The sequence below is a fragment of the Pelobates fuscus genome, chromosome 1, assembly GCF_036172605.1.
Source record: "Pelobates fuscus isolate aPelFus1 chromosome 1, aPelFus1.pri, whole genome shotgun sequence".
NCBI lineage: Eukaryota > Metazoa > Chordata > Amphibia > Anura > Pelobatidae > Pelobates > Pelobates fuscus.
The window spans coordinates 155,838,569-155,850,572 of NC_086317.1; the positions used below are offsets into that span (position 1 = coordinate 155,838,569).

The 12,004-nt window shown below is 39.3% G+C and overlaps 1 protein-coding gene across 1 annotated transcript in view; it reads left to right on the top strand.

The window, feature by feature from the left end:
• The window catches only part of DYRK3 (dual specificity tyrosine phosphorylation regulated kinase 3), a 32,015-nt gene extending 21,755 nt beyond the window's left edge, over window positions 1-10,260 (top strand). The window contains exon 3 of the mRNA XM_063451121.1: window positions 7,836-10,260. Within this exon, the coding sequence (XP_063307191.1) occupies window positions 7,836-9,383 (1,548 nt within the window). The 3' untranslated portion in view covers window positions 9,384-10,260. The remainder of the gene's footprint in view (window positions 1-7,835) is intronic.
• Window positions 10,261-12,004: the final 1,744 nt, after the last annotated feature.

Below are 12,004 nucleotides of genomic sequence, written 5' to 3' on the forward strand. Positions count from 1 at the left end.
GGGCCAGGTCAGTACCCCCGGGGATACTTGATTCCCCAGTCCTGATTGTTGGGAGGTATGTATTTATTATAAAAACGGTTGTTTGTTTATATGTATAGAGCGATATATAGGTCTCAAAACCAATGGCAAGTAGAAATATAGACTTAAGGTATGCGCCTTCATGACTGCGCTTTAAAGTGTACCTGTCATAAAGTAGGTTCATTTAAAAAAAAAAAAAAAAAAAGACATCTATACTCTGTGCGAGCAGAAACGCTGGGAAATGTATAGAATGTAATTTAAGATCCGTTAAAATGTTGGTCCCTCCTTAGCAGCCAATCAAATCCTCAACCGACCCTGTGTGCCTCTTGCTGGGGTTGTATGGGATGTGCATGTTGGCATCAGCATGAAGGATGGCCCTGCTTGGGAAAGTGTCTCTAGGTAGGACCAAACATAGCAGGCAGGGGGCAGCAATTGAGAGTGGGTTTTAGAATGCTGGTACTTTCTTAAGGGGCTACAAGAAAGAAATATTATAACTAGTCACAAAGCAGTTAAATAAACCAGTCATTTATCACTATATTTAGTGCCTTGGGAGCTGTCATTGCTTTAGGTGAAAATACAGTGACAGGTTCACTTACAACCAGAGAATTGAGCAGCTGTATGATATCAGAATAGCTCTGGGCCCTTAAGCCCCACTGTCTCGTTTCTTTTTCTCTTGTCCACTAGTAGACAGTTGCTTTGCCAATCCTTATGGGAATTCATCTTTTTCTGCTCATAAATGCCAAGCATTGCAAGGGATAATCAGACAAAGAAATATTGAGTTATTTACTAAAGTGAGAATAAAAAGTGAATTCAAAGTTGAAGGGACACTCAAGTACCCAAATACAAAATAAATACAAATCACTGATTAGTATATATACCTCAGTGAAAAAATAAATGCAGAATCAAATGCATGTGAGTGTTAATTTGGCATATATCTAAAAACAGCTTGCAATACTGGCAGTTGTGTTGTCTGCAGTCTTTGCAATCCCTCCCCTTCTAATCCCGCCCAGACTTTCTGTAGCTGTCCAATCACAGACTTTACAATGCAGCTCAGTGAGAAGTCTTTGCAAGGCAGGTGCTCTGAGTATTTGCTGAGCTAACCAAACCAGGAACTTACAGGACCTGTTGTCTACTTAAAAGCCAAGGGGGTGTAACCAGGTTAATTTATAAAACTGTAAATTTATATTGAAATCTGTAATTTTTGCAAAATTAAATAAAGAGGACACTCTCTTCGCACATAAGGCTTTTCAGCAAACTAAAGTGCTTCAGGGGTCTGGAGTGTTCCATTATTAAAAAAAACAAAAAACAGGTCAGAAGAGTTTAGTAAATAATCCCGATGGTAAGGCTAAACTTGAGTTTATTTTTATTTTTTTTCCTTCTATTTATCTAGCAGTTTAAAGTTATGCAGACAGTGTTTGCATCTGTTTGTCATCCACTAGCGCTAACCCAACATAGGCATCATTCATGGACACTATAGGCACCCAGACCTCTTCAGCTCATAAGCTTAGCTTCGCCTCATCTGGGTAGTGTCCCTATTGCCCTTAGTGCTGCAATGTTAAACACTGCAGATCCAGAGAAACTGTAATGTTTACATTGCAACCCTTGAGACTGCCTCCAGTGGCTATCTTCCAGACAGCCACAGGGGGCGCTTCATGGATCGAAAAGGACCTTTGGTCCATCCAGCGTCAGATTTTTTTTCCCATATGAAAGCATTGATTCATTGCTTTCCTATGAGAAGGTCTAATGCGAGCGCTGCAGTTGCCGGGCATGCGCATTAGCGCTCCCTAGTCGCTAGACGTCGGAGGGGGCGGAGCGTCGACCCAGCGCTGAGGGACATCGGCGTTGCAATCAGGTAACTAAAAAGCTTTGCATTCCTGACACTTTGTCAGCCTACCTGATTTATAGGGGGAAAAAAAGACCATAAATAAGTTCCCCTCTGCACTTCATTATACATGTAGATGTTAAAGGACACTATAGTCACCAGAACAGCTACAGCTTAATGTAGTTGTTCTGGTGAGTATAATGATCATATGCATGCATTTTCATGCAAACACTGCCTTTTCAGAGAAGATGGCCACTGGAAATGCTTCCTGGCTCAGTGCTGCATAGTAGGCAGCACTGCCATTCAGTGTTTCCACGCTCTGCATGAGGACGCTGAATTTACCTCATAGAGATGCATTGATCCAATGCATCTCTATGAGGAGGTGCTGATTAGCCAAAATGGTGTTTGGCCCCGCCCCCATCCCGCCTCCTTGCCGATTTCAGACAATCCAATGCTTTTGAAGTTGTGTACTACAAAATAAAATAAAAAATGTAATACACATTCAGGGTTTACTAAAGTGAGAATAGTCAGAAATTAAAAGTGAACTTCACATTTTAGACCACAGTATCTGACCCTGGATAATTTTCCAATTCAACTATGCTGGCATTCAATTTGAAATTAATTTTGAATTCCCAATTCCCTGATTCTGGCAAATTACTGGCAAAATTATAGTTTGAAAAAAAATTACTGTTCTATTTTCATATATCAAGATTGTGTCCAGCTTGTAAAATGTAAATTGAGTAGATGATAAAAGTGCAGATTTGGTTCAGTGTTATTGATACCAACCCTCGACTTATTGTACACACCACGGCTCACAGTTTTTGTGAAGCTGACAGCCAGCTATAACTGTCTTTCCCTTCAAGATATTCCAGGAATTATTTCTCAATGCTTACTCTCTGTCAGTCTTAAATGCTGGCTGGGAAAGGGTCTTCCTGACAAAATATATTGCCAAGTCTGTTAGCAGTGTATTTTTTATCCCTTCTTTAACAAGCACCCTGTTCTGGAAAGCATTCCCGATCTTGACCCTAAGCCACTTGTGTCCTGTAGCTAAGTCAGTTGTGTTGCCTAGATTGTCCCTATTTCCCTGCAGTGATGCAATAGGTGTTCTTGCCTTCCTGGCAACAGTGTATGTGATCGAAGGCACTATTCTCCTATTTCCTTCATTGCTAGAAATACAGCTATGATGAGCAGACGTGGATATTTGCTGATCGCCAGTAAGTGATGATTTGTTTCTCCTGTAAGTACTTTGATTTATAGAGTGTGCTTGTCACTGTCGTTCATCATTTCAGATAAATGCTGATTACTGAAAAATAATGAAAGGATTTGCTGCTTTCCCTTAAAAAAAATTGCCAGATATCGCCAAATCATATATTTCAGAAATATATTTGTAACTAGTTAACTGTGAAAGTACAGGTGCCTCAATACCATTGTTTTATTCAACATGACTCATCATGCTGAATTTCACACACCTTATCTTATATGTTTGCTGTATCATAGCAACAAAGTAAGTGGTTTGCTCCTAATGCGTATAAAGAACAGCTTGCTACCAAATATTCTGGATCTTATATTACAGTGTGTTGTGTGGGAGAACCTCCTGCCAAGTTGATCACTGAAGTTTTCTGCTGTGAAGTGTCCAACCCTGCTATTTTAACTGACAGGGCACAGCACCAACCCCTGACTACCTGTGTGCTTTCTTTGTTACCTGCTGATCAGAATCTCTTGTCATTTAAGCATCCCCAAGTACCTGCTGGTATTCGCAACTAACCAAACTCTTTCTAAGACATCGCCATCAAGAATTCATTCGAGTTCAGAGTTCTTAATGGTACTTTCGGAGAACATGCAACAATTGATATTATTACAAAGTCTGCTAAATCTTTATTTTCCATATACAACTATTTTGTTTATTTGTTGTTTCTGTGTGTTTAATATTTTAGTTTATTTGCTGTCGCTGTGACGCAAATTCATGACACAGATTTGCCTTGGTAAAATTACACTTGCAATATAATGTTTTATTACAGTTTGAAAAAGGTAACCAGTTTACTATACCTTAAAAAAAACTTTAGTGAGCTGTTATTTTAAAGGTTTTTTTTTCCTTCTGGTGAGCATGTCCTTCTGTACAGGCAAGGCCATCACTATGCTTAGACTTTCTGACCTTCAGTCCTTGTATTCCAAGATTAGTATTTCCAAAGTGGATTGTTTTGCTAATTCTTAAATGGACTCTATAGTCCCCAAAACAACTTTAGCTTAATGAAGCAGTTTTGGTGTATATATCATGCCCCTCTCACTGCTCAATTCTCTGCCATTTAGGAGTTAAATCAAATTGTTTATGCAGCCCTAGTGACACCTCCCTGCATGTGATTTACACAGCCTTCCTAAACACTTCCTGTAAAGACTCCTCTAATGTTTCTACTTCCTTTATTGCAAATTCTGCTTAATTTATCATTTCTTATATCCTGCTTTGTTAATGCTAGACCTTGTAGGAGCCTACTGTATGTAATTAAAGTTCAATTTACAGAGCAGGAGATAAAAACGTTTAAAGTAAGTTACATCTGATTGAACGTAAAAAAACATTTTTCAAGCAGGCTGTGTCAGTCACAACCAGTGGAGGTGTGGCTTGGGCTGCATAAACAGAAACAAAAGTGATTTAATTCCTAAAGGGCAGAGAATTGAACAGGGAAACTTCAGGGACATGATCTATACACAAAAATAAATAATGATCCCCCATGTTCTGAAAAGTGAAGCTTTTGTCATCTCTTGATTATTTAATATTTTTTGTCCTACTCCGTTCTCAACCATTCGTGACCTAGCCCTCTCCTCAATTTCTTACACTTTCCTCTATTCTCCTATCATACACCCTGTACTTTTCCTCCAGCGGTCGTGTCCACCTGCCTTTTTTCCTCCCCCTCTCTTGAGCCTAATTTTTTCCCACTCTGTCCCATCCTTCGTGCTCACTGTTCCTGTTCATGTTTCTGTTTTGATAAAGTGAGACTATGCTTTGGGATACCGTATTAGTCAGATGAGTAATTTCTAATTAAGCTCAAACTGGTAAAAATATATGACATCTTGACTGATGTACAGTCCTAGTTCGATGCTTGTTGCCACTTTTATGTCGGAGGATTATAAATGAATATTTAGCCGAGATATGATGTACATTTTGTAATTGTAGCATGGTTACACTGGACTGGCTGGCCCTTTGCCATTAAAAGTTCTTCTCTCCGGATTCCTCGTTTAATAAGTCACGTTTGTGGATCTGTGTTTCTCTGAGAAGCTTTGAAATCTCACATTGACTTAAAAGGGATGATGCATGAAGCTTATGCACAGTCCAATCTGGCAGGAACATTCATTCATGAATCATATCCCTGCTTACAGTCGGCCTGTGCACACCAGCAGGCTCCTGTATCCAGGCAGGAAATCTTTGTAAATTAGCAATGTCCTGCCATGTTCCACCCCAGCCTGGTTTATTTATACATTGGCTCTTTTTAGCTAGCTGCTATTCCTTGTTCCTGTTGAGGTTTTTTTTACATAGTCAGCATTTCAAGTTTGCCACCACTTGCTATAATGGGAAGCAGATGTCATTGCTTGAGTATTTGCAGCGCCCATCTAACAAGTGTTTACATCCAGTATGTAACCAAAGGATTCTCATTTCAAACTGCTGGGAGAATGAAAGATATTAATAGCATCTTTTTATGATTTTATTAGCGTCTATTCATCCAAATATAACAGTGTAGATTAGCAAGTATGAATACATGAAATGAGATGTCTGCATTCAATGGGGCCAAAATTTAGAGACTCATATTGGTAATCTGCAGTTTGTACTAAGCAATCCTAAGAAAACCGTGCATATATATCAGTTACGAATTCTGCAGCAAGATTCTTCTCACTAATTTAACGGAACACTGTAGCATTAGGAATACAAACCTATATTCTTAACGCAAGGGTCTCCTAGTGACAGATTACTTTTAGGTCCTGTTTGTGTAAAATGCTAAACAAACCAACAAAAAACGATTTTAATTAAGGACCTAATGCACATGTACACACATCCAATAATGCTTCACAAAGGAAATCATTGAACTCCGTGCTTTTTTATGAGCTGCATTAGTAACACATCATTTTTTGCGGAAGCACCACTAGTGGCTTTCTGAAAGAGTTTTTTGTTTTAACGCTGCAATGTAAACATTGCTATTTCTACAAAATTGCAGGGTTCTAACACCAGATTGCACTCTGTATTCCTAACTAGTACTAGTAGCCCCCACTCCGTTCAGCATTCAAAGGATTAAAAACTTTTTTTTACTCACCTTGATTTTCGGTGCTGTTGACCTCTCCTCCCCAGGCAATGCTCATCATATAGAAGTGGACCTATTGGGCATGCGCAGTGAGCGCCAAGCACACTTTAAAATTTTCTTATAGGAAAGCATTGAATCAATGATTTCTTAAGGGGCAATCACATCACTTGACCAAGTTTTACTTGGTCAGTGCAGGGGAAGTGCCTCTAGAGGCAGTCTTAACCCTGCAATATAAAAATTTCAGTTTCTTAAAAAGGGTAAGGTTTTACATTGCAGGGTTAAGAGGCAGGGACACTGCATGAAGTGGTCTGAGTGCCAGTAATGTGCCTTTAAAGTAAATCTGTCATGCACAGATCATGTGAACAATTATGTATTTAAAGGGACACTATAGTCACCAGAACTACTACAGCTTAATGTAGTTGTTCTGGTGAGTATAATCATTGCCTTCGGGCATTTTCATGCAAACACGTCCTTTTCCAAGAAAATGCAGTGTTTACATTGCCCCCTAGGGACACCTCCAAGTGGCCACTCCTCAGATGGTGAACAGTAAGCAGCACTGCCGTTCAACGTCTCCACACTCTCCACGGGGACGCAGAATTTTCCTCATAGGGAAGCATTTATTCCGTGCATCTCTAGAAGGAGGTGCTCATTAGCTAAAACAGCATTTGCCCCGCCCCATCCCACTTCCTAGATGATTTCAACCAATTCAATGCTTTCCCATAGGGATAGTATTGGATTGGCTAAAAATCTGCAATTCTGATGATGTCGCCAAGGAGGCGGATCTTGGGCAGGGCCAGCATCAGCGGACCCGCGCGACACTGGAAATAAGATGAGTTTTCACTTTTGCTAAATGGTGGGTTAACCACTATAGGGTCAGGAATACATGTTTGTTTTCCTGACCCTATAGTGTTCCTTTAACTACTGAATGTGCATTTATCTCATCCATTCTGCTAATGACATCATAGCTTTATCTGAAATTAACTCACTGCAGACTTGCTCCATGCATGCAAGTGTGATAAGCAACTGTGTCATTTGAAACCGGGATGGCCTTTCACAGCACCCTTAGCTGCAGTGGCAGAGCAGTAACGCTCAGGAAGATCAGAGTAACAAATAGCTTTTTTATTTTATCCATTTTTTAAATTTATTTGCATTTGTTTGTATATACCTCTACTGCTGGAGTAGTACATGCTGATGTTTTTTCTAGTACTTTGTCAAAAGCACATTTTATTTTTCTGTATGTATTCTGTGATGGTGTATGCTTGTATAATTCTTTATTACTGAAAATGTTTATTGAAAAATGCGTGAAAATGGGTTCAGTGGGTAATAGCTCAAAAAGCAATCATTAACTTTTATCACAAAGATGAATTATATATGTAATTGCTTTAGGATCTGTTAATATCTTCATTATCTCTTCACTGTAGCAGTGCTGCCATGCTAGAGGATGTGCTTATTGTGGACACAACTTTTAAATACACCTTGCATTCATAACCTTTTGCCACTTAACTTAGAGAGCATGCTGGCAAACTGAAAATGTTCAATTCATTTTTGTAAAAAAAAAAGTGTATTTATATATGTATGTGTGTTTTTTTATGTATATGTGTATATATAATGTTGTGTTTTTTTCACAACTCTTTCCAATTTCACGTATCTTATACCATTTTTAAATTATATTTAAATATAATTTTCACTGTTTATTTTTCTTTTCTCAACAGATAAGTGGAACTAAATTTGCAATGAAGGATCATCAACAAGTCAAAGTCCAGCAGTTGTTTGAAGACTCTGGCAACCGCAGAGTGGGTGCAGGAATTCCTGGGCCTGACAGCACATTCCCTGTGTTGACTAAAGAAAAGTCATCAGACAGCTCATGCACCTCAAAATCCAGTGACAGTTCTACAAAATCCTTAAAGACCACATACCTAAATCCTGAGCAGGCACTGAAGCAATATAAGCACCAACTGTCAACATATGAACAACAAGAAATCCCCACTGTCAGTGAGGTCTATTTTGTGGGTCCAAATGCAAAAAAGAGACAAGGAATTGTTGGGGGCCCAAACAATGGAGGATATGATGATGACCAAGGAGGATACCATTTGGTTCCACATGACCACTTGGCTTACCGATATGAGATGTTAAAGGTCATTGGGAAAGGAAGTTTTGGACAGGTTGCAAAGGTTTATGACCATAAGCTCCACCAGCAGGTAGCCCTGAAAGTAGTCCGTAATGAAAAGAGGTTTCATAGGCAAGCAGCAGAGGAAATCAGAATTTTAGAACACCTGAAAAAGCAGGACAAGACCGGTAGCATGAATGTTATACACATGCTGGAGAGCTTTACTTTCCGCAACCATATCTGCATGACTTTTGAGCTCTTGAACATGAATTTGTATGAACTAATTAAGAGGAACAAATTCCATGGTTTCAGTCTGCAGTTGGTTCGCAAGTTTGCCCACTCTATTTTACAATGTTTGGAAGCATTACACAGGAACAAGATCATCCACTGTGACCTAAAGCCTGAAAACATTCTCCTCAAACAGCAAGGTCGTAGTGGAATTAAGGTAATAGACTTTGGGTCGAGTTGCTTTGAGCACCAGAGAGTGTATACCTACATTCAGTCTCGCTTCTACCGAGCTCCTGAGGTTATACTTGGAAGTCGTTATGGAATGCCCATTGATATGTGGAGCTTTGGCTGTATACTTGTTGAGCTCTTGACTGGTTACCCGCTCTTTCCAGGAGAGGATGAAGGAGATCAATTGGCATGCATGATGGAACTTCTTGGAGCTCCTACACCAAAGCTTCTAGAACAAGCCAAGAGAGCCAAGAACTTTGTAAATTCCAAGGGCTATCCACGCTACTGTACAGTTACTACACTTCCAAATGGAACAACAGTCCTAAATGGGAGTAGGTCACGCAGGGGCAAAATGCGTGGTGCTCCTGGCAGCAAAGACTGGGTTATGGCCTTGAAGGGGTGTGAAGACATGCTTTTCATTGACTTCTTAAAAGGTTGTCTAAACTGGGACCCAGCTGCCCGCATGGCCCCTAGCCAAGCACTGCGTCACCAATGGATCTGCAAGAGACAACCTAAGCCCCCAGTCATAGATAAGTCCTCAGGGAAAAGGATTGCAAGCCATACCAGCTCCTTTCCAGGCATGGGCTCCAAGCTACCACCAGTTGCAGGTGTAGCAAACAAATTACGAGCCAATTTAATGAACGATTCAAATGGGAGCATACCACTTCGGACAGTCCTACCCAAGCTAGTGAGCTAATCCAGGTTTTGTACCAAGCACAGTCATAAGAATATTTTGATACCCATAACTTAACCACAACGCATTTTAAATTGTATCATTTTAATTTTTTTTTTTACTGATTTAAATAAGAAACGAGGAAAAAAATATAGGAATTGGCTCTGTATATAATCTATTTTAAATAATTCAGTTTTCAAGGGCTAAGCATTTCAATCACCATCTGGTACAAACTTGATTCTCTCTGTTTTATAGGTCAGTCGGTTTTGTCTTTTAATGAAGTAAAGCAATAATAATCTCTTATGTATGATGAAGGTGTAAATATATGTTAAGTGATAACTGTTGTTCACTTGCAGTACTATCAATTCATTTAAAGGAGCACACAAGGTACCAGTCTTACTCCAAAATATGTGCATATTTTTTTCTATCCTCTGTTGTCACTGGCCAGAAATGCCAAATACGACCTATGATGTATGTTAAAAGAGGACTAGGCTCAGTAAATATGAAATATTTTAAGAGAAGTAAAATTACCTGTGCAAACACTATAAGGAGATTTATCATATAGACCCATCTTTAGTGAACGCACTTCTTTCAATATTTTTTTTTTCTCTCTCAATGACTTTCCCAGGCCTCCCAACATACCTATTTTTAGTGAAACGACTCTGATTTTGGGGTCCTGTCCTGCCATCTCACTTCAGTTCCCTGGCATCTATTTGAGGACACATGCAGCTGTTCCTGGGCTGCATAGTGTGATGGCATCATCAGGTCTGTTGCCCTGTTCAGGACCATGCAGGGATCTTCCGTAAGGCTCCCTGCATTGTTCTGAAGGCTGGGGGCAATTCAGACAGGCTGCAAGTGGGTGGTCCGGCCCCTTTCCCAGGGGGGACCACCAATTACGGGCGTCACTAGTGACACCTCTTCACTGGTCCACCCGTCACACATCCCAATTCTGCTGGCCAATATGTTGGGATGTATGCTTGGCCAAGGTGGGTGTTTTAATGCAGGAGTCTGCTAAATTTACCTGATGGCCTGTAATCATTCCCAGATTTTATTGTTAATGAGATTAACTCTAGGCTAAAAGGTGTATGTATTTTAACTTTTATCCTATTTTATCCTATGTTAACTTTGCCGGACTTAAAGTCTGGCAAAGCATCATGGGTGTTAGTTTTACAGCAGTTACCTGTCTGTCTCTCCTTCTCTAATACATGTTACAAATCAAGAGAATGCTTTGTTTGTACAGTTCCCTGAGACTACAACAGAATCTGCATCATACAGCTGGCAGTTCTCACGAACGTTAAGTCTGCCTTGGCTATGATGTTCTTATTCAGCATTATCCTCCCTGCTCCCACCTCAGAAAAAAAAAAAAAAATCGTACTTGATCTTTTATTTACAAGAGAATGGCTGTTCCTTTAATGAAGACATCTATTGTGTATGTTAAATCCAGATGCATTGCCACGTCAAGTTGAAAAGGTTACATATGTGAAAATTGCCTTCCAAATTCCTCTTATTTATTAAAAAGAAAATGTATTCATTAAAAAGCAGGATTCATTAAAGTGACATCTTCCTGTCTGACATTTGTTATATGTTTGTATAAACACACAATCGGAAAAAGTAATTTTTTATTACCACAGATATCATAGCCACTGTCTCTTGCATTCATTTTTTCTAATACAATGCTTGATTCCCCTCACCCTTTGGATTAGTGCGTTGCTATTTACTCATGGTAGCTTAGCCTTCTTATGACAGGTGAGCAAGCAAAAATGTTTACTCTTCTAGCATTGAAGGGGTTAAAGAATAAAAATCTTCTTTTGTTTGGCTAAACACCTTCATTCCAGCTGCAGTAATAGAGTCCTTGTTAGCTAGTAAAACAGAGCTCTGCCGGTATATGTGGTGATCAAGCAGTTAAATAGAGGTTTAATTTCATTGTTGGTAAATTTTGTTTACCTGGGTGCTGCTTCAAGTTTAAGGAATGATTTAGTTGCCAATGGAGCTATTTTACGGATAAAATGCGCTACCAGTTATATGCATGCATGTGTGTGTTTCTTCGATGCCTGTGTCGATTTGAAATAGTGTATGAATTGATCTTGCTTGTTTTTCTTATATAAAGGAATTCTGCCCTCGATGAGTAATATGTTCTTTTTAATTATGTTTATGTACTCTCCATCCTCTCTGTCGCTTACAATGCTCTATCACACAGGCGGCATTTTGAAATGTTGTGGTCTTACAAAATAAATGATATCACCACCCCAAAGTCAGGTGTTATTAACTTGCAGCATTTAGGAGCCAAGCTGGCTTGTATAGGAGCCTACCTGAACTGACTCAGTGCCAGGCAACAGCTGTTTCTGTATAACTCTATTTAAAATTCTTATAAAATTAGGTGTCAGCAATGATATTTTTATGAACCCTGGCGTTTTGGTTCCTGAGTCAGATCAATGTTTTTCCCTAGGTTCATCAGTTTAGCCAGAGAGGCTGACTCAGCATGGAATATATGACTCCGCAGTGGAGTATATGATAAATAAATATACTTTGACCAAAAATGGTCTGAACCCTGCTATATAATTATTGTGTGACAGCTACACTTTTCCTTAATATAGTAGGTTATCTTTTATTATCTCTAATGCAATCAATTAACCTTTGAACTTTTT